This window comes from Muntiacus reevesi, chromosome 3, assembly GCF_963930625.1.
Source record: "Muntiacus reevesi chromosome 3, mMunRee1.1, whole genome shotgun sequence".
Classification (NCBI taxonomy): Eukaryota; Metazoa; Chordata; class Mammalia; order Artiodactyla; family Cervidae; genus Muntiacus; species Muntiacus reevesi.
Genome location: NC_089251.1, coordinates 267824639 through 267846838, shown reverse-complemented (window position 1 = coordinate 267846838; position 22200 = coordinate 267824639). Strand labels below are relative to the sequence as shown.

Genomic DNA, 22200 nt, shown 5'->3' with positions numbered 1-22200 from the left:
CTGACAGACACAGATGGCCAGCACTGTTTAGGTTCTCTGTTGAGAAACTTATGGGCAGCCAGACCTCCCACCAGTCAGGGACCACCCCACACATAGTTCTGTGCCAAAGGTCTGAGACAAAATCCTGATTCCACCACCAATTTGCAGCTCCATCTTGGACAAACCTAAAGATCTGGTACCAAGTCTAACATGAGGAGTGGGTTTTCCCACACCATCAAACAACAGTCTAATACCAGCTGGGTGGCCTGCAATGAACTCAGTTCTGACACTGCGGGAAGACAGCATCAGACCCCATGAGTAGGGCAATGTATGGGAAACAATGGGGGCTTCCATGACCTCGGCAATCACCACTCCACCAAACTTCCACATGTTCACCAACCTGGAAGCTCTCTGAACCCTGTTCTTTGGGTCTTTCATGGAAGATTCCTCACATAAACGTGTTTGATTAGATTAGTGGATGCTGGCAATGGGTTCAGCCTCTAACCCCTCTCTCCCCTGAGGTCAGGAGGGTAGGACTAAAAGTTTCAACCCTCCAGTCCCAGGGCTGATTCCTCTGGTGACCAGCCCCAACCTGAGGGTACCTAGGGGCTTTCCAAAATCACACTAACATAACAAAAGAAACTTTATTGCTTTCATCACAGGAAATTCCAAGGGTTTTAGGAGTTGTGTCAGAAATGAGGATGAACACACACTTCTTATTATAAATCAATACAAACCCCCTGAATTCTCCTGACTCTCACCATATCTTCCAAAAAACAAGACCTATATGACCTCCTCACAGGCTGACAAGTGAACGGTGGACACAGAAGGACCTGGACACTGAGGTCCAACGATCCTGCACAACATGTGCTGAGTCTCTAGTTTTTACCAAGCAGTATGAAAGCACATAAGAGGACTCTGCACACCTAGGGCTTCCCCCCAAAAGTTCAGGACCTGTCTGTGCAACCTAACATTGCACGGTTTTACTAAAGAAAAGCTTTCGTGACAAAGATTACCAACCTACCCCAACTGTCATTTCCTTTCCTTCCTGCTTCAAAATAAACCCTGAGTTTCTATAGTGCAGCAGTGTGCCTCATCTCCACAAGGGATCAACTGCTCAGCCATGAGATACAATGCAAAACTTTGTAAGGCACTTGAAAGTTTACTGATAAGAGATATTGTGGGGCCCTCAACTCTCCTTCCTTCCTGCTGATCTGAATGCAGAGATGACACCTGGAGCTCAAGCAGCCATTCTGGGCTACAAGGCAACACATAAAGACAGCAGGAGCCCTGGTTCCTGAATGGTGTAGAATCCACTTAGCTGCAGGCCACCTACATCAGGACATTTCAGGTGAGAAATAAACTGTAATCTTGCTTATTTCTGTCAGTTTTTTTAAAAAAATATATGCAGTAAAATAATATTAACTAGCATTTTACATTCTTTTTTAAAGAATGTATAGTGTTCACTTTATTGACTTGAGTGATTGTTGAAGCTGCAAGAATGGAAATTAAGCAAAGGACCAAAAATACCTGTTTTTATTTTCCTTAAGCCTCACCATGACAATATGGGTTATCTGGAACTTATACTTAGAAGAAGCTGTAACTACCAGTTAGGTGCAAATAAAGTGTTTTTTGATTTTTGTTTTTTTTTTAATAAAAAGGGTTTTGAATGTTGACTGTGGGTGTGAGGGCTGGGGACGAGTAAGGGTTATTGTCTGGGAAAGAGAACCAACAGAGGGTCCATAACAGAGATCATAGCAAGAGGATGCTGGAAGGATGAGGGGTGCCTCAGCCCTCTTCTGCGCTCAGGGGAGCCTGGGGGGTGGCAAAGATGGTGGGCATCTTCTGAAGGGGGTGCCCAGGGACCCTCCAATGGCCTTCCACAGAGCAGTCCCATCGTTAAACTGTTTTCCAGATTGGGCTTTGAAATAAAGGTGCTACTGCTGAGAGAGAGAAAAGAAACCTTTTTAAAATGGAAAACCACTGGTGCTGTCTACCTCCCCATGTCTCTGATAGAGTCAGAAAGGCTAAGAAAGCTGATCAGAATCATGCAACAAGGGATTTGTGCCATCAGGAGCAGAAGCTGTCCTCCTGGACTGGGAAGCTCAGAAGCCCCATGCTCCACCAAGAGTCCCACACACTTGAAATCTCCGAACACTGGCATCAAATGGAGACAACTCCAGACTCTCCTACTGGAGAGGAGTTAACAGGACAATTCAAAAGATGTTGTCATTCTGAAGATCTACACTTGCATGCAGAGCCGACTCTTGTAATGAACGAAACACCTGAACTTATTTCACACGAACAAGGCTTGAAGTCTGGGAGATCTAGCTCCACCCCCACTGCTGACCCAAGCTCAGATCTGTTTCGTGCTGCATCTCAAGTTAACTTCATTTTAAAGATACAGCAATGGTTGCATGATTTGAGATGTGTATTAGGGTTCAGGATAGGCTGCCCCCAAAAATGCCACTGTGGCATACTGATTTATTCTGAATTAGTTATTTAAACAGCTGCAAGTACATTCTGACCTTCTCTGTGGCCCTGAAAGCAGGAAACAAACCTTCCACATGAAAGGTAACCTCCTTGTACCAGGAGGTCAGGAGGCATCCTCATCACCAGAGGCTGTGTGAACAACCTTCCTACCTCCTCACTCACTGACCACGCCAACTCAAACTTCTCTGTCTTATCAATTCTTCACAGGTTACTTTTTCTTTGTTTAAAAGGTTACTTCTTTGGGTCTCATATCTTGGGACACCCCCCCCCCCACATATTTATTAAGTCAAATTTATTTTGGTCTTAATTTCTGCTTTCTTAAAGGCGGTTCTCAGGCAAGAACCTAGAAGGGCACAGGAAAAACTACTTTTCTTTCTCTACAAATGAAACCACAGCCTATTCAGATGCAAAGTAAATCTCTTCTAATTCAACTGTATGGCTAAGATTCATTGTCTAACAAAGGAAACAAGTCAGCATCTCATTCCAGCCAACTTGTTTTAACAGTGTAGGGCACAGACTTTCTCTAGAGAGTTGGTTACAGGGCAGCTGCTCTGCTCGACCTGCCACCAACACGCTCAGTCTTACAGACACACTGCTGTGACGTGCCCTCCGAGACCAGGCACTCAGGCTCACGGAAGCACACTGTCCTCTAGGGTGATGGGAGCCCAGAGCCTACAAGAATGCTTCGCAGGGCTCGTGATCTGTCTCAGGCCCAAGAATGGCCCTGGTAGGTGCCGCAGCCACCAGGCAGGGGTGCCCGGGAGCCCAAGGGTGAGGCCCAGGCGCGCTCACCTCTTGTAGGCCGAGTGGTCGTTCTTCACACTGCACTTCATGTTCTTCAGCTCGTCCAGCACAGCAAACATGTTGATGAACTTGCCCAGGGTGATCAGGTAGGCTTCAGACACGAAGTCCTTCCTTCTCTCCGCGTGGCAGAGGCGCCTCACCTCCCCACAAAAACGCTCAATGGCATTTCTCTGTGCAGACAAAGCAGGACAAATACATTGCCTTCAGGGACGGGCCCACCCCAGACCCAGCTCCAAGCACAGGGTCCAGACTCACATTACTCTCTGATGAAATGCCCAACCAACAGGTGTGTATTTACAGCTCAGGTAAAGAGACATTTTCTAGAAAGTGATTTCCACGTGTCTTTGCTCTGTAACAATCATCATCGATTTTGCACTTTACCAACTATGTCCCCAAAGTAAAAGAATTTTGTTGACTATTCCAGCAAAGTTACTGAGCAAAATGCTGCAAAAGAACATCTGTAAAGCAGATTGCTTTAGCTTTCAGAGTTGAAAAAGGGAGTGGGAGGATTTCCACTTGACAATTTTTTAAGATAAAATAAAAACTCATCACCTAAGGAGTTGTATCTTCTCTGTTTGCTATAATAAATCTATAATAAAAAAACTCACACACATTTCTAAAGTATGTCTTTAAAAATCCCAAAAGTCCCTCCTGTGGCCACCCAGGCTAACCCAAGGGCCAGAAGGAGTCAAAACCAGGGTTAAGCCCACCAGAGCAGACAATGGGATGGAAACATGTGAAAACCAGATGAATCAAAAGTGCAAGCACACTGACAGAAAGCAGTCTTCATGCAGGAAACACAAACCCTCTCCCAAGGGAAGAAGAGGAGTGAAACACAAAAGCAGCATTTACTTTGAAACAGCCAGTCAAGCTTTAGCCTGTCAAAGGTTTAGTTCCCTTTGGTCTCAAAGCTGTTGTGAGCATCTGAATTTACAGGCAGTTTGTTTAGTTAGTACATGGTGCCAGCGTCCCACTCCTCTGCACTAAACCCCTGGGATCATTTCACCGTTTTACCTGGAAGTACATAAAATTCATCAGTTTTGTGACCTCAGGCTCAAGGACCTCCACGGTTTTCTCATAAATTTCAACTCTGTTTGGCTGTTCGTTACATTTCACCTGGAAGTAAACGAGCATGACAGAGACAGGCTTCAGCCCAGAGAATGTGAGGAGCTGCTGGAGGAGGGCGGATCGGAGGCGGGGTGCGGTGTGACGGGCAGGGATGAGGCCCGGTCTGTGTGGAGTGGGGCGTGGCCAGTGGGGATGGGGCGGGGTCTGGCTGGGACGGCACCTGTGGGATGGCCCGAGAGCAGCTTCTCCAGGTGTAGAGCATGACAGCGTATTCTTGGCCTTCCTCCAGCATCTCATTCTGCAAGGGAACACCGGGCAAATCAAAGGCAAGCAGAACAGTCACAAACTGCTAACATATACAGCCATAATCCAGAGGGAGAAGCCAGGAGGCTGACTACAGTCTGAAAATACGTTTAAGATGCGTTAAAATGCTCACAAGGTTTGATCTAATAACTTCACTTGTACAAATCTAGCCAGGGAGAATAATTATGTATTTAGGAAGATATTCATCATTGAACTTCTTACTATAAGAAAGCAAGGCAAACTAAGTAAACACGCAAAAATAGTTAAATTTTGAACAATTATAAAATGGACTAGACAGATATTAAAAATTACTTCATCTGGTGTAATTTAATGACATACCAAAATGTTCGTTAAATCATTAACATACATAATTATAACAACAATGCAATTCATTTCTGCAATCTAAACCCCATACGGGTGTCACTTGAGCACAAGTATAAGCAAAGGAGAGTGCGCTGGCTGATGTGACAGAGGTTTTCTCTGGGCCACAGAAGCCAGCTGTTCAGAAAGAGCATGTACTGTTCTTAGTAACAGAATAACACACACACACACAAAAGGCATTTGCCATTCAGATGTGCCAACCCCTGGCCTCCCACTGAGGAAACCATGTAGTTACCATGCTAGAGTGGACGGTTGCTTGCTCAATGTATCTTGCGATGCCAGTAACAAATGCATTTCTGTCTTCAAAATTAGTGTTGAAATTTGGCTGGAAGGAAAAAGAAAACCATCACATGGAGGTCGGCATCACAGGTCTCGTGTCCTGCAGCCGTCCAGCACCCACCTGATAGAGCAGTGAGGATGGTGGGGGCTCAATGCAGGGCTGCTGGTCAGGCAGAGGGAGCTCTTCCAAGAGGTCCACGTTGGACAGTGCATCCTCCAGCGTCACCTGGGCTGCCATCCTGGCCTAGGACCAAACACAAAGCCCCTGCACTGTGAGGAAGGGCATGACAGTCCCTCCAGGGTGGGGTACTTAGGGTCCTGCTTCCCTGTGCCTTCTCCTTAGGGAGCTGGGGGGTGGCAGAGGCATCTTAGAGTGTCCCTGGGGCCTGGCATCTCTCTCGGGCCTCATCAGCAGGGGAGTCCCAACACAGCTGCTGCATGTCGTGATATATAGGCCACAAGGGCCAACACACGCGCCAGGGCTTCCTGCCACCCTCCCACCTCAGGGCCATCATCCTGGAGGGCTCTCTGAGAGGGTCTGACAACCCTTTCACTGAGCTGGGGACAGGAAGGAGTTCCTCCAGGACTACATCTGTCCTCAGGAGGCCAGCACAGCCTCGGATGGGCAACAGTGCTTCCAACCGATGACACTTCCCAGGCGGGTCCTCCAAGCGGGGCCACACGCTCGGGATGAAGACGCACAAAGCCAGTGCCCTGACTCCAAGAATACAGGACAGCCTGCAGGGCCCAATAAGGTGAGGGCCTATGGCTATGGAAAGAAAAGAGGGAAAGGGCTACTGGCAGAGGACTGAGAGCCTGAACTCTGTGACTGCCACACAGAAGCACAGAAAAGCAGACGGACTTAATCTGATACATCTATGCTGGCTTCAGGAGGGAGGAGTCAACAAACTCTGGCTTGCCTCCTGCTGAATGTTGCTGTGATCCTGGATGGGACTCAGGGAGCAACTCTAACTCCAGATGGACATGTGAAGCAGCCCTGACCCCAGCAGGATATGTGGGGCAGCTACGTGGACAGCTATGTTCATTCTGAGACAGCAGAATATAACAGCAGGCGGGCTGGGAAAGAACACTGCAAGAAAAGGAAGAGGTACCCAGCTGCTCCACTTGGCACCGGGCACCAGACAGGCATGGGTGCAGAAGTATGTGGCGAGGCAGGTTTCCAAGCCTCAGCACGCTGGTCAGAGAACCAAAAAGGGAAGCCCAGGGCACTGGAAAGCCCCAGGGACAATGTGGAGAGGAAGGAGCTTGGAAGAGCAAGCCCACAAAGCTGGTCAGAAACGTCATCAGGCTCCCCCTCAGGCTGCACATGCGTGGATCTGATCCTCATATCCCAAGCCCTGAGATCACAGCCAGGTCCCAGACGGCTACAGGAGGCACACACAGGACAGATCCAAAAAGCACTGCTGAGCTCCAAAGACAGGAGTGACACTGCACCACAGTCCACAGAGGACAGGTCAGAACTGTCGCCTAAATCAAAGCAGGTTGCTTGCCAGCTAAAATAAAAACAACATTTCCTAGGATTTCAACAAGACCCAGAGTCTCATACTATAATATCCAAAATGTCCAGCTGCAATCCCAACTACTCACTAAAGAACCAGTAATGTCTTAGCTCCGACGGGAAAAGATGAGCAGCAGATAGCAATGCCAAAATAATACAGATGCTACAATTATCTACCAGACTTAAAGTACCTACTATAAAAATGCTCTGAACAAACATGGCACTCCTCAACTGAACAAAAAAACGGAAAGTCACAAATAAATAAATAAATAACCAAATGGAAATTTACAACTAAAAAATACATCATCAAAAAAATCTACAAACAATAAATGCTGGAGAGAATGTGGAGAAAAGGGAACTCTGTTACACTGTTGGTGGGAATGTAAATTGATACAGCTACTGTGAAAAAGCGTATGCAGAGTCCTTAAAAAACTAGGAATAAAACTACTACATGACGAAGCAATCCCACTACTGAGCGTATACCCTGAAAAAACCATAATTTAAAAAGACATCTGCACCCCAATGGGCAGAGCAGCAGCATTTACAATAGCCAGGACATGCAAGTGTCGCAGACATCCATCGATAGATGAATGGATAAAGAAGCCATGCTACATACACACAATGGAATATTACTCGGCCATAAAAAGGAACAAATGTGAATCAGCTGAACTGAGGTAGATGAGCCTAGAACCTATTATACAGAGTGAAGTAAGTCAGAAAACAAATTATCACATATTAACACATATATATGGAATCTAGAAAAACGCTACTGATGAACCTATTTGGAGGGCAAGAATAGGGACACAGATGTAGAGGATAGATGTATGGACATAGCGGGGAAAGACAGGGTGGAACAAACTCAGAGAAGAGCACTGCCATGTACACACTACCACGTGCAGAGAGAGCTAGCGGCAAGCTCAGCGGGGTGCTCTGTGATGACTTAAGAGTGGTGGGATGGGGTGGAAGGGTGGTAGGTTCAAGTAGGAAGGTTCAAGTATGTACTATACCCATGGCTGATTCATGATCTTGTATTCAGAAACCAATGCAACACCGCAAAGCAATTACCCTCTAATTAAAAATACATTTAAAAAGTACAATACTGAAATTTAATGAACTCCCCACACGAGCTTAAAAGCAGAGGAAAGATTCAGTGAATTTGAAGACAGAGCAACAGAAATAAGCTAATTTGAATGACAGAGGGGGAAAAAAGACTGAAAAAAGTGAAGAACCTTGAGGACCTCTGGAACAAGAGAAAAATATCGCACACTGTCTCATAAAAATACAAGAACAAGAACAAAGTGTCTCAGCTGGATAAACAGTTGAAAACAGGACTGAAAACTTTGCAAATGTGTCTACAGATTCAAGAAGCTCAGCAGACCCCAAACAAGACAAACCTAATGAAATCCCTACCCAGACATATTACAGTCACACTGCTGAAAAATAAAGACAATGAAAAAATAGCTTAAAAATAGCCTGAGCAAAAAAAAAAAAATAGCCTGAGCAAAGCGGTTCATAACCTAGAGAACAATAATTTGTGAGAAATAAATTTCCATTGTTGATAAGCCAAAATGAGAGAAAAGGAGAGGGAGGAATCTAAGAGGAGTTAAAAAATAAAATGTGGACCTAAACCCAAACATGTCAATAATTAGATTTACCAAAGTAAGTTGAAACACACCAATTAAAGACAGAGATTGTCAGAATGGATTTTAAAACTCCTGACCCAAGCATATGCCAGCTATAAGAAACTCATTTCAAACATAATGACATAGGTAGCTGATAGTAAAAGGGGAAAAGAGAAACCACGCAAGACTAGTCAGAAGGAAGCTGGACTGCTCAAGCAGCAGAGAAAGCTGGCTTCAGAGCAGGAAATGCCCAGGGATAAAGGGGGTGCACAACGGAAGACCACCCAGAAAGGGAGCAGCCACGCTCAGTGTGAGTGCACCACAAGAGAGGGTCACATCAGGCAGAGGCCCACAGCCCCGAAAGGAGAACCAGCTCCACCCTGGAGACGGCGGCCAGCAGCGCGGGGAGGACAGACGCTCCCGCCTGTCCTGCCGGCGCTGCACAGAACTCCCCCACCCCGGCAACAGCACAAGACCTACTCTGCACGGTGCTCACCAGACACGTTAATGCTAAATGTGCCAGATATTTTTCACAGCAATGAAAGAATCTCCCTTCATTACCAACTTCCTTCTGTCATCAGAACTTCCTATTCCACACTCAAGAAAGCAGTACATCCAGGACAGGGGTGCACAGAGCCGAGTCCTCCTCCCGGTCACTGCCCGGCAGAGCCAGTGCAGGGGCCCCAGCGGTGCCCACACAGGGCACCTCAAAACTGATGGCCTCCGAGGAGCCAGGCTGCCCAGCAAGGTGCCTGTGGGCCCACGGGGCTGCCTGGCCTTACCCCTGCGCCTCTCACCTCCACAGATCAAGCCAACCACCCAGGAGCAACCATGAAGCCCACAGGACCAGCTGCCCGAGCTTTCCGCTTAGTGCCCAGGGGACCCCCTTCCTCCCCACCCTCTGCCCAGGACAGGCCCGATCACCCGCTGACGGAAGAGGTGGTGCAAGAGAGTTGCAGAAAGGCTCTGTGACACACTTGGGTCACATCCTAGGAAAAATGTCAAACTTAGGAAAAATGTTCAACTTATTTCAAATCAGTGTTTAAGGACATTTTTTTTTGCTGTGGTTTATATATACAATGGAATATTATTTGGTCTTAATAAGGAAGGAAATTCTGACACATGCAACAACAAAAATGAAGCCAAAGTCATGCTAACCGAAATAAGCCAGTCACAAATGGAAGAACACTGCACTATTCCACTCACAGGAGAGGAGTCAAACTCAGAGAGAAAAAGTAAAACGGTGGTTACCAAGGGGTTGGAGAAGAGGAGACTGGGGAATTACTGTCTAATGGGCAGAATCCAGTTTGAGAAGATGGAAATGTTCTGGAGATGGATAGTGGTGATGGTTACACAACAGTGTGAATGTTCAAAATGGTAAATTTTATGTTCTGCATATTTTACTGCAATTAAAAATTAGGATAAAAAATTATCAATATTTATTTCAGATAAACAGAAAATGAAGAAAAAGTAAAGGAAATTATCCATAATCCTCTGATCCCTCACAGAAACAAGATGACATAAGTTATTCTGTAAGCTGCTTTTCCCTTCCAACTTCCATAAAAACACTGGAGCTGTTGCACACTCTTTCACAGCATGCTTTAATCTTTGTGTGAACTACCAGTCAAGGCTGTGTTACCACACACAGAGGCTCCTTCCTAATTGTTGCATTTTCCCCTCTGTGCTTTTCGATCATGAACACACCCTACAAACATCCAGTTTCAGGGCCATGGGCGCCTCCATGACTCTCCAGCCTGTGTTTCTTCCACAAAGAAGCAGCAGGTGTCTGCCTCATCTGTTAAGGAAACCTTGAACTGTCGGTTCTGAATTCAAGTCCCCAGTCTCCATCTTACCGCTTTCTTTGACACCTGACAAGTTCACCTCAAGATTCCATTTACTTTTCTCCATTTCTAGTGGCCACTCCCTTGTCAGGGGTGGCCCACTGCCCCAGGAATAAAATCCACGCTCCCTGTCCCTGCTCCAGTCACCCCAAATCCAGAATCTTGCCAGCCTCACCCCCTTTGGCCCACTGGGGTTTCCTCTCAGCACAACACAGGGGCCTTGTGTGCCTGGCCACCCACCACACAGCCGTGGGACAGAGCCTCAGCTACACCTCAAGGACTGACACGCCTGTGCATTGTCAAAAGCCACAGTGCCAAAGCCCAAGAGTGTAACAAACTAACACATCTGGAACGCACTCAAAACCTGCCCTGCTGCCACGCAGGACTTCACAGTTGAACAACTCGATTACATTTCTGTCTCCCTTGGCTCAGCTCAAATGAGCTCAATACCCTCCACGGCTTGGGGCCTGGTCACAGAGGAACCAGGATGGCACATGACCATAGGCGCAGGGGGAAGGCCAAGTGAGAACACGGCGAGAAGGTGGCTGTCTGCAAGTCAAGGAGAGGCACCTCGGAGGGAACTAGCCCTGCTGACACCTTGATCTCAGACTTCTACCCTCCAGAGCTAGGAGAGAATACTTCTCTATTGCCTAAGCTGCCTGCCAACAAAGATCCATCTAATCAAGGCTATGGTTTTTCCAGTGGTCATGTATGGATGTGAGTTGGACTATAAAGAAAGCTGAGCACTGAAGAATTGATGCCTTTGAACTGTGGTGCTGGAGAAGACTCTTGAGAGTCCCTTGGACTGCATGGAGATCCAACCAGTCCATCCTAAAGGAAATCAGTCCTGGGTGTTCATTGGAAGGACTGATGTTGAAGCTGAAACTCCAATACTTTGGCCACCTGATGTGAAGAACTGACTCATTTGAAAAGACCTTGATGCTGGGAAAAATTGAAGGCAGGAGGAGAAGGGGATGACAGAGGATGAGATGGTTGGATGGCATCACCGACTCAATGCACGTAAGTTTGAGTAAACTCCAGGAGTTGGTGATGGACAGGGAGGCCTTGGCGTGCTGCAGTCCATGGGGTCACAAAGAGTCGGACATGACTGAGCGACTGAACTGAACTGAAAGCTGCCTGGGGTATGGGTTTTGTTCCAGTTGGGCTTCTCAGGTGGCGCTAGTGGTAAAAAAAAGAAAAAAAACCAAAAAACAAAACTCGCTTGCTAACACAGAAGATGGGGGTTTGACCCCGAGGTCAGGAAGATCCCACTCCAGTACTCTTGCCTGGAGAATCCCACGGGCAGAAGATCCTGGCGGGCTATAGTCCATAGGGTCGCAAGAGTTGGACACGACTGAAGCAACTTAGCACACACACATTCTGAGCAGACCAACACGGCTAAGACTGAGTAGAGCAGAACTGCCCAGACAGGGTACCCATCCCCTCGTGCGGACTGGCCACCACAACCACCCTCATGCTGGCATTTTCGTGATACACACATACTTGATGCACAAAAAGCAGACAGCTGGGAGCAAAACAAAGACTGACTGACCTACCAGGGCCTGGGTCTCAAAGTCCAGCATCAGCACGTCTAGTCTGTTACCCGCCCCTCCCACCCCCAGCCTGCCCCCAACCCGTCGCATCCTTCCTTCCCGTGGGGGTGAAACAACGAAGCAAACAGATACTGTCCAGGGTTTCTGTCCTCCCACAACATAAAAGCCAGGTATTTTTCTTCCTTGATTGATTTCTTTCAACAGCAGTTTTCAACCCTGTTTCTGATTCCTATAGTTTGCCAAGTTATACAAATAAATTTAAATATGTCAGGGGAACTGTCTTTTAACAAGCTATTAACTAATTTATTTTGGAAGTTTAAGTTTTTATAACAAAGATTTCAACTGGGACTTCCCTAACAGCCCAGGGGTTAAGACTCTATGCCTTCCACTGCAGGGGGCGCAAGTTCACTCCCTGGTCAGAAAAATAAGATCCTGCATGTGACCGAAAAAGAAAAGACATACTGATTTCACTTTGTTTGAGTGTCCCTGACTCAGGGAGCTCTGGGGCTCAGGGGGCACCCAGCTCTGGACAGCTCCTCAGTATCTTCCCCATGAGTATGGTGAGTGAGCGCAGAGCCAGAACTCCAAGCTGGTAAAACCTCATGCACACTGCACCACCACCCACCCTGCTTGTTCAGTTATCGGCACGTCCTGAGGTCCCACAGCTGGGCCTTAGCACTCGGACAGTGTGCCTACACCCATGAGCTCGAGAGGAGGAGAGTGGGCAAGATTACCGGCAAGGCCGAGGTACGGGATGCTATGCTGTGACACCTTACAACACTTGGAGCCAGGGAGACCCAACTGCTTCCTCCTGCTACACTCCCTGCCCCCTGCCCTTGAGTGAGCGGCCCCTAGGGCCCAGGGGCCTCTTCTGACTTGGCAGACATACCTTCTTGCACCTAGACTCAGGCTCAGCACTGTGCAAGGCAGAGTTTAAAATCTTACCTCCCTTCCTGCCATGACATGGACCACTGCGCGGAGCTGCACCAACCCCACTCTCCCAGGACCAGCACTGAGACAATCCTGGCGAGGCTCACAAGCAGAGCCAGCTAGTGACCCTCCCTCTAGTCCCTCACCTGGACTTGGAATCTACAAACGACCAGAACTAGGGCCAATGAAAGTGCCCTAGAACCTCAGGTGGCCACCACACATGGGCATCAGATGACCCCAAATGGGACCAGGAGACCCCAAATAGGGGCAAGCAACCTCAAGTAGGTAGGAGGGCAAGGTTCCTGGTGCCAGGCTAGAAACCCCCTGGCTGCTGACCCTCACATGACACACTGTCCGCCCCCCAGCCTAGATAACCCTACATCTTCTCAACAAGTCATCCTCAGCCACCCTTCAGGCGGGGTCATCACACTCTGACAGCTGAGCAGAGAAAGGCACAGAGCCATAGCCACGGGTCAGGGGCAGAGTCAGTGTGACCTCAGCAGCAGACGCTGTGTGCACTTGGGCAGGGGACAGGGGCAGAGAGAGGGCAACACAGTGACTTTCACAAGCACGATATCAGTGGTAGAGGAGCCAGCCAGGTCCGAGGGCAGGAGAGGGGCAGCAAGAGCCCCAACCCCCAACCAGCATTGGGTGGAGGGGGCCGTGTTGGGGGTGGGGACGGGGAGACGCTAAGAGGACTTCTGTGACTCACAGCAGTCACCACACACTTCAAAACCAGGAACAGTGGATAACAGAACTTGTGTTGTTCAGTAAGTATGATTTGACTATTTCCCCTGTCTCTGGACATCATGAGAGTTGGTGGGCAGGAAGAAAGGGAAGCCTCCTCTGTTTGCTGGCAGTAACAGACAGCGAACCTCTCCTTATATAACTCAACACTTTTTAAAAAGAACACTTAGGCTAGGCTGCAAAGCACTGATTGAAATTAAAGGGGAAAGACTAATTTTCAACCTGGTGGCAAGGGTGGCACCAAAATACGAAAAGGAACAGGGAAAAGTGTGCATGTGTTGCCAATGAGCCACTGTGACGGACAGCACAGACTTCCCCAACAGAACACGGGCTGCAGAGACAAGACGAAACACAGGCACAGGACTTGAGACAGAGGCCTCAGGAGACGCACACCACAGCTGAGGCACAAGAAAGCGCTGAGGGGCGGGGATGCCCACCCATGGGCAAGCAGCTGGGGCCGAGGTCCGTGTTGGTCCAGACTGGCAGGGCAGGGCAGGCAGGAGGCTGTGCCAGCCCCAGAAGCAGGGAGCGATGGCATCCAAACAGACAGGGCCCAGGGTCAGACACCAAGATAAGCGAGGCTGCATCCCAGCCGAAAGCCAGTGAGCGGGTGCTTTGCATAGGCTTTAAAATAGAACTGCCAAGGCAGCTTGACGCCAAGGTTGCATAACATGGTAAAACAACAGGAGAGAAAATGCAGAACTGATGGTTCATGCCCATCTAAACATCCTGCCTTGGGGCACCACTGCCTGTGTGCCCATGTGACCCTTCAAGCCCATGTAACCTGAGGCAAGAGGGTGGTCTGGCTGGAGAGAGGGTCTCCCCAGCAGCTCCAAACCCATACTTCTGAAACTTTACAACTGGACAGTGTGTTACTTGTCAAAGAGCCCAGCATAACCAACCCACAGCAAACTACAAAACGTTTCTCATTGATTTTCTTCCTCTTCTATATACAAATAATGGTACTTCCCAGAAAAACTACATCCAAACTTTTGTGCAGTCTGTTCACATGTAAAATAAATCATCTGAGGAAGACAAGTATACTTTATTCAACTGTGTCTTTCTATCCTGCATTTTAAAACAATGTGTTTTTCAAATTCCAGCTTCTTTTTCCAGATTAAGTAGGATGGGGAAAAAGAATGGGCTGCTATAATTCCTAGGAAAAAACTTAAAGCAGCACTGGTCTCTTCTGCAATTACCTCAAAAGAATCACTGCATCAACAGAGAAACAAAAACCCAGTGTGCTTGAAAATCACAATAAGGTGAAGCTAAGACAGAGCCCCCAGAGGAGTCTTGAGTCTGTCAGTCCTTAGGTCCTGACACTGCTCTCCTGCCCTTCATACTCTGTCTGCAGACCTGGGACAGGGTTTTCTCAAGACAGAGTGGTCTCTCTGCCTCCTGAATGCCTTCTCTCCAGGTTTCCTGTTGCTGCTCTACTCAGCCTGACTGGCCCCTTCCCAACCTAGAGCACTCATATGCCACTCTCAAGCCTGCCACACTCCTTTTTAATTCCTTTTAACTATGCAAGTAGTACTCTGACCCTGTGGCTCTCCTGCTTACATGCCTACAGCTGTGGGTTTCAAACCATGTGGCCTGGAACTCTGGGGTACCCCATGATGGCAAGGGAGAGTAGCACTGCATTTATCCATTTATGAACTGGGATTTTATGAAAAACTAATCTGAGGCAAATACAAATCAATCAACAAAAGGTGGGGCTGGGTGTACGATTCCACAGAATCAGTCTCAATTACTGAGATAAAGAGGGTCCTCGCAGCGTGCAACGCCCACACCGGGCCCAGACTGATACCCTGTGCTGAGCTCTATCACTCTTGCCGCCTCCAGTGGGTCCTTGGAGGGAAAATGGAAATGTTCTGCAGCTGCTGCGCCAGTACACCAAGCACATAGGTGAGCCCGGTGGGGCCAGCTGGCTGCAGCGGGATGAGGTTGGAACAGTGGGAGGTTGGTTTCCTCCATGGTCTGGGACCCTCTGGTCCACCAATGCCTGACCATTTCTTTGTGACTGTGGTGGCCTTCATCTTTTACATAGACTGCAGTGCATGTTTAAGACACTAGAGAAGAGGCCAGTAGCAACTCAGCATGTTCTTTCTAGGATGGAGTCATGCTTGGCAGTCTCTGGCACTGGGGGGTGGTCACACCACCCAGAGGTGCCACCAAACTTCCAACCAGGCTGGGGGTCCCCATCCACCATGACGGCTTCCTGCCCCAGAAAGGAGACCGAGCCTGCACACAAGCCTGACAACCATCCTGAGGGCCCGCCTGCCAGGTGCAGAGACATCCCCACTCAGCACAGGGAAGGCCCGGCCCCACAAACGCGGACCTGGATGCTTCCTGTCCAGGCTCCAGCCATCCCTCCATATTGAACGGTGGCTCGACCTTGCTTACACAACCTCATAAATGCTCCCCAGGAACTCTGACCCAGCAGTCCTTCTGAGCCTTCCCTTCGTGTGAGCCATTTTATTAATAACAGATTTTTACCTTCTAGATAAAAGTCTAGGATGACAACACCTGGGCAGAAAGGTCCAGTGTAATTAATCCTCCTTACGCACAGACACAAAACCTGGGATACAGAGGACTGACTGTATTCATGGTACAACTTCTATTCTATATAAATGACTTAAGCATCTGTGGATTCCAGTATCCACAGAAGTTTCTGGAATCAATCTTTGGTGGATACCAAGGGGTGTCTGTTTTCAGATGACTTTCTTGGCAGCACACCCCAAGAGTGGATTCTTTTTTTTTTTTTAATTGAATGATAATTGCTTTACAATATTGTGTTGGTTTCTGCCATACATCAAATGAATTAGCCATAGGTATACATATATACCAGAGAAGGCAATGGCACCCGACTCCAGTACTCTTGCCTGGAGAATCCCACGGACGGAAGAGCCTGGTAGGCTGCAGTCCATGGGGTCACGAAGAGTCAGACACGACTGAAGCGACTTAGCAGCAGCAGCATACATATATCTCCTTCTTCCAATAGGGGATTCTTTTTTAATTTTTTCCAAGAGGGGATTCTTAAATCCCATGAATGTCTGTCTTCAAAGCTGCAGGAGATGATCCATCAATCCTACTTTTGGCCATTTATCCAAAGGAAACAAAATCACTAATATCCGGACTTCCCTGGTGGTCCAGTGACTAAGACTCTGTGCTCCCAGTGCAGCGGGCCGGAGTTTGATCGCTGGTCAGAGAACTAGATCCCATATGCCACAACTGAAGATCCAGCACGGACAACAAAAAAAGATATCTGTACCCCATGTTCACTGTAGTATTATTTACAGGAGCCAAGATATATGTGATGGTAAGTGAAACAAGTTAGAGAAAGACAAATACCCTATGATCTTACTTGCATGTGGAATCTTAAAAAGAAAACAAAGCTCATAGACAGATAATAGATTGGTGGTGGCCAGAGGTGTGGAGTGGGAGAACTGGGTAAGGGGGTCAAAAGCTACAAACCTCTAGCTATAAAAATAAATAAACAAGTCATGCATATGTAATGTATAGCATGGTGACTGTAGTTAATAATACTGCATTGCGTATTTGAAGGTTGCTAAGAAAACAGATTCCTAACAGTTCTCATCACAAGAAAAAAAATTTTTTGTGACTGTGAAGGTAACAGATGTTAACTAGATGTACTGTGGTGATCATTTCACAATAGGTACATATATCAAATCATTTTATATTGTATACCTGAAACTAACATAATGTTGCATGTCAATTATTTCTCAATTTTTAAAAAGCTACAGGTGGATTTGAGTGAGGATCCCACAGCGTCCCAAAGATACCAGCATGGACAGCATCCAGGCATCACTTTCATTTTTACAATTTAATAAGCGGAACCACATCTAAATGTGCTTATATATAAAATAGATAATAAGTAAGAACCTGCTGCTGTAGAGCACACTCTAACAGCCTGCAGGGAGAAAGAATGTAGGAAAAAAAAGAGTGGATATATGTACCTGTATAACTGATCCACTTTGCTGTATCCCTGAAACTGACACATTGTAAATCAACTACACTCCAATAAAAATTTAAAAATAAAAATAAAAACTACAAACTGGAATATTAAAAAAATAAAATGAATGTTCTTTTAATTTGTATTACTTTTATTCCTATTAAGGAATTTAAACAAATTTTTATAGAGTAACCCATTTTTTTTCTGCTATGACTTGCCAGTTTGGTTTATTTTCTTGTTATTTTTGTCCTTTGAAACCTCAGTGTTTTCCTCATCAATGTGGCAGGTACTCACTATACATCTACTTCTGATAGTAGAGACATTAAAACTGTGAAAGTTGCTACAAAAATGTTTCCCAGTCAGACTACTTGCCTTCTTAAGTCACTTACTTTTTTCTTTGAAAACTCAGTTTAAAATATTTTTACCATTATCAACTTCTCAGCCTTTTCCCTTTGGAATCTTTCAGTTATAAATTTATCAAGTAGGAAGAACTCGACCAGCCCCATGATGCCATTAGGGAATGAAGCAGTTTCTAACTCACAGTCCCTACTTGAGCAAACTGCTGACCTCTGTCAGAAGTCAAACAATTGCCCATCTGAGAAACACTTCTGAGACAGCCAGTAATCTCAGAGATTTAACTTGAAAGTAATCCTGAGATTCAGAGAAACAGTTCCCAGACTCTGGCCCACTCGCACCTCGTTATGTTAAAATGATGGCATAAGGACAGGTGAACCACCATCCACAACAAAAGCCAAGGTCCTGACTGTTACACACAGCAAATCCCACCTGGACATAAATCCCCTGCCCTTTTGTGTATATAAGCTGTACTTCACCTATATACATTCTCAGAAAAGGACTTTTAAAATTCAGTCTTTACAAAAGAGTATCATGCTGTTCTTAACTGTCTGATTTATTTTCTTCACTATTACTAAAATGATCCATACTGTCACATACTGCTCTGAAGCACTGTTTTGACAGATATATATATTCCATTGAATGAATGAATCAATCTGTGCGCTGTCTCCTGAGGTTCCCTAAACAGGGTCTTTGTTATGGTAAACTGTGAGGAAAATTCCTGCACAATAATAGATGCAATGGGTTCTCTAGGACAGGATCAGTAAACTTTTTCTATAAAGGGCCAGAGTTGGTAATTGTTCTGTGGGTTTGCAAAAGAATATCCTTACCCTCAGGAAACACACACAGGCATTGAGGTATTTTTATTTTTGCAATTTTTTAAAGTGTGAATTTATTTTAAAACAGCAAAACATGGAATATCCCTCCGAAAACTTCTTGTGAACATAAAGGAAAGAATGAAAAATGTTGAAAACACCTGTAGAGTGACTCCTCACTGCTGTGACCCAAATCAGGCTATACATTTGCACACAGTTCAGTTCAGTCGCTCAGTCATGTCCGACTCTTTGGAATCCATTGGACTGTTCCCAACTCCCTGTCCATCACCAGGCTTCCCTGTCCATCACCAACTCCCAGAGCTTCCTCAAACTCATGTCCATCGAGTTGGTGATGCCATCCAACCATCTCATCCTCTCTCGTCTCCTTCTCATTCTGCCTTCAATCTTTCCCAGCATCAGGTGGCCAAAGTATTGGAGCTCCAGCATCAGTCCTTCCAATGAATATTCAGGACTGATTTCCTTTGGGGTTGACTGGTTTGATCTCCTTGCAGTCCAAGAGGCTCGCAAGAGTCTTCTCCAACACCACAGTTTAAAAGCAACAATTCTTCGGTGCTCAGCTTTCTTTATAGTCCAACTCACACATCTATACATAACTAATGGAAAAATCATAGCTTTGACTAGACAGACATTTGTTGGCAAAGTAATGTCTCTGCTTCTTAATATGCTGTTTAGGTTGGTCATACCTTTTCTTCCAAGGAGTAACCATCTTTTAATTTCATGGCTGCAGTCACCATCTTCAGTGATTTTAGAGCCCAAGAAAATAAAGTCTGTCAGTGTTTCCATTGTTTCCCCATCTATTTGCCAGGAAGTGATGGGACCAGATGCCAAGATCTTAGTTTCCTGAATGTTGTTTTAAGCCAGCTTTTTCACTTTCCTCTTTCACTTTCATCAAGAGGCTCTTTAGTTCCTCTTCACTCTCTGCCATAAGGGTGGTGTCATCTGCATATCTGAGGTTATTGATATTTCTCCCGGCAGTCTTGATTCCAGCTTGTTTTTCATCTAGCCTGGCATTTTGCATAATATACTCTGCATATAAGTTAGATAAGCAGGGTGACAATATACAGCCTTGTCGTACTCCTTTCCCAATTTGGAACCAGTCCGTTGTTCCATGTCTGGTTTCAAACTGTTGCTTCTTGACCTGCATACAGATTTCTCAAGAGGCAGGTAAGGTGATCTGGTATTCCCATCTCTTGAAGAATTTCCCACAGTTTGTTGTGATCCACACAGTCAAAGGCTTTGGCATAGTCAATAAAGCAGAAGTAGATGTTTTTCTGGAATTCTCTTTGTTTTTCTCTATGGTCCAACGGATGTTGGCAATTTGATCTCTGGTTCCTCTGCCTTTTCTAAACCCAGCTTGAACATCTGGAAGTTCATGTACTGTTGAAGCCTGGCTTGGAGAATTTTGAGCATTACTTTGCTACCGTATGAGATGAATACAATTGTGTGGAAGTTTGAACATTCTTTGGCATTGCCCTTCTTTGGGATTGGAATGAAAACTGACCTTTTCCAGTCCTGTGGCCGTTGCTGAGTCTTCCAAAATTGCTGGCATATTGAGTGTGGCACTTAAACAGCATTATCTTTTAGGATCTGAAATAACTGGGATTCCATCACCTCCACTAGCTTTGTTTGTAGTGATACTTCCTAAGGCCCACTTGACTTCACACTCCAGGATGTCTGCCTCTAGGTGAGTGATCACACCATTGCGACTATCTGGGTCATTAAGACCTTTTTTGTACAGTTCTTCCGTGTATTCTTGCCACCTCTTCGGAGTATCTTCTGCTTCTGTTAGGTCCATACCGTTTCTGTCCTTTATCGTGCCCATTTTGCAGGAAATGTTCCCTTGGTAGCTATAATTTTTTGAAGAGATCTCTAGTCGTTCCCATTCTATTATTTTCCTCTATTTCTTTGCATTGATCACTTAGGAAAGCTTTCTTTTCTCTACTTGATATTCCGTGGAACTTTGCATTCAGATGGATATCTTTCCTTTTCTCCTTTGCCTTTAACTTCTCTTCTTTTCTCAGCCATTTGTACGGCCTCCTCAGAAACCATTTTGCCTTTTTGCATTTCTTTTTCTTGGGGATGGTTTTAATCACCGCCTCCTGTACAATGTCACGAACCTCTGTCCGTAGTTCTTCAGGCACTCTGTCTATCAGATCTAATCCCTTGAAACTACTTGCCACTTCCACTGTATAATCATAAGGGACTTGATTTAGGTCATACCTGAATGGTCTAGTGGTTTTTGCTACTTTCTTCAATTTAAGTCTGAATTTTGCAATAAGGAGTTCAAGATCTGAGCCACAATCAGCTCCAAGGCTTGTTTTGCTGACCGTATGGACCTTCTCCATTTCAGGCTGCAAAGAATATAATCAATCTGATTTTGGTATTGACCATCTGGTGATGTCCACATGTAAAGTCATCTCTTCAGAATAAAACACATCTTTCCAGTCTGAGCATCTGCCTTGGAAATCCCTGTTGTCTGCCCAGAGTCCTGCACTCTTGAAGAAAGCTTCTGACCCAAAGGAAATCTGGGCTGAGGACCCCACATCCTCAGGCAATTCAGCCCTCAGCAGTGATCATTTTCGTTCTATAATCAAGTGTTTCAGAGCAGTACAACTGCAGAGTAGTGGGCTTTGTTTAAAATATACATACATTCCAAATGTTTAGCTTCAATTACTTAAAATTTTACACTTCCCAAATTTTTAGGATCTGAAGAAACCAGCTTATACAAAATAGCAAGAGATCTTAAAAATATAAAACCATTTCCACTTCTGGCCCAGAAAAATAGCAGCAAAACTCTCTCTCAGAGACATGTACTGAAATGCTTGTGACTGAGATAAGATGCTGCTTCTGGGACTGCTTTCACAACAGCACAGTATGGGGCAGGGGTCACAGGAGAGCTCAGACCACTATTGAGGGTTCATAATACTATTTTCCATGCCTCTGCACATTAAGGAATTGCCCTCAATGAACAGTTTAATATACATAAATGTGAGATTTCAGGGTTCAGACTGAGCTAGAATGATGTAGCAGCTAGTGGCTCTGCTTATAGCCACTGGGCCCTGAGGCCACCTTATTTAAAGTTCCTTCCTGGATAGTTCTAGTTGTCTACATCTTCTTTTCCCCTGTGATACTTAGAAAGCCTTCAAGAGGTAAGAGTTTTGCAAACAAACATTTTCAGGCTACTACAAAGCTGAAAAGTGTAAGTACCTGTATATTTCTGGAGATATTGAGAGTTTAGTTCCAGACCATCACAGTAAAGCAGATACTTCAGTAATGGGAGTCACACAACATTTTTGGTTTCCCAGAGCATGTAAAGTTATGTTTACACTATACTGTAGCCTATTAAGTGTGTGATAGCATTATTTCTTAAAAAATAATGTATGTGTGTGCTCAGTTATGTCCAACTATTTTTGAGACTCTATGGACTATAGACCATCAGGCACCTCTGTCCATGGGATTATCCTGGCAAGAATACTAGAGTGGGTTGCCATTTCTCTTCCAGGGGATCTTCCCCATCC

The 22200-nt window shown here is 45.9% G+C and overlaps 1 protein-coding gene across 2 annotated transcripts in view; it reads right to left on the bottom strand.

Moving 5' to 3' along the window:
* The window catches only part of CYFIP1 (cytoplasmic FMR1 interacting protein 1), a 104120-nt gene that overhangs the window by 68689 nt on the left and 13231 nt on the right, over positions 1-22200 (bottom strand). For both annotated transcript variants that reach the window (XM_065932003.1, XM_065932002.1), the window contains exons 2-6: positions 5429-5551; positions 5264-5353; positions 4565-4642; positions 4291-4392; positions 3265-3446 (exon numbers count right to left, since the gene is read on the bottom strand). In XM_065932003.1, the coding sequence (XP_065788075.1) occupies positions 3265-3446; positions 4291-4392; positions 4565-4642; positions 5264-5353; positions 5429-5545 (569 nt within the window). In that variant the 5' untranslated portion in view covers positions 5546-5551. The remainder of the gene's footprint in view (positions 1-3264; positions 3447-4290; positions 4393-4564; positions 4643-5263; positions 5354-5428; positions 5552-22200) is intronic.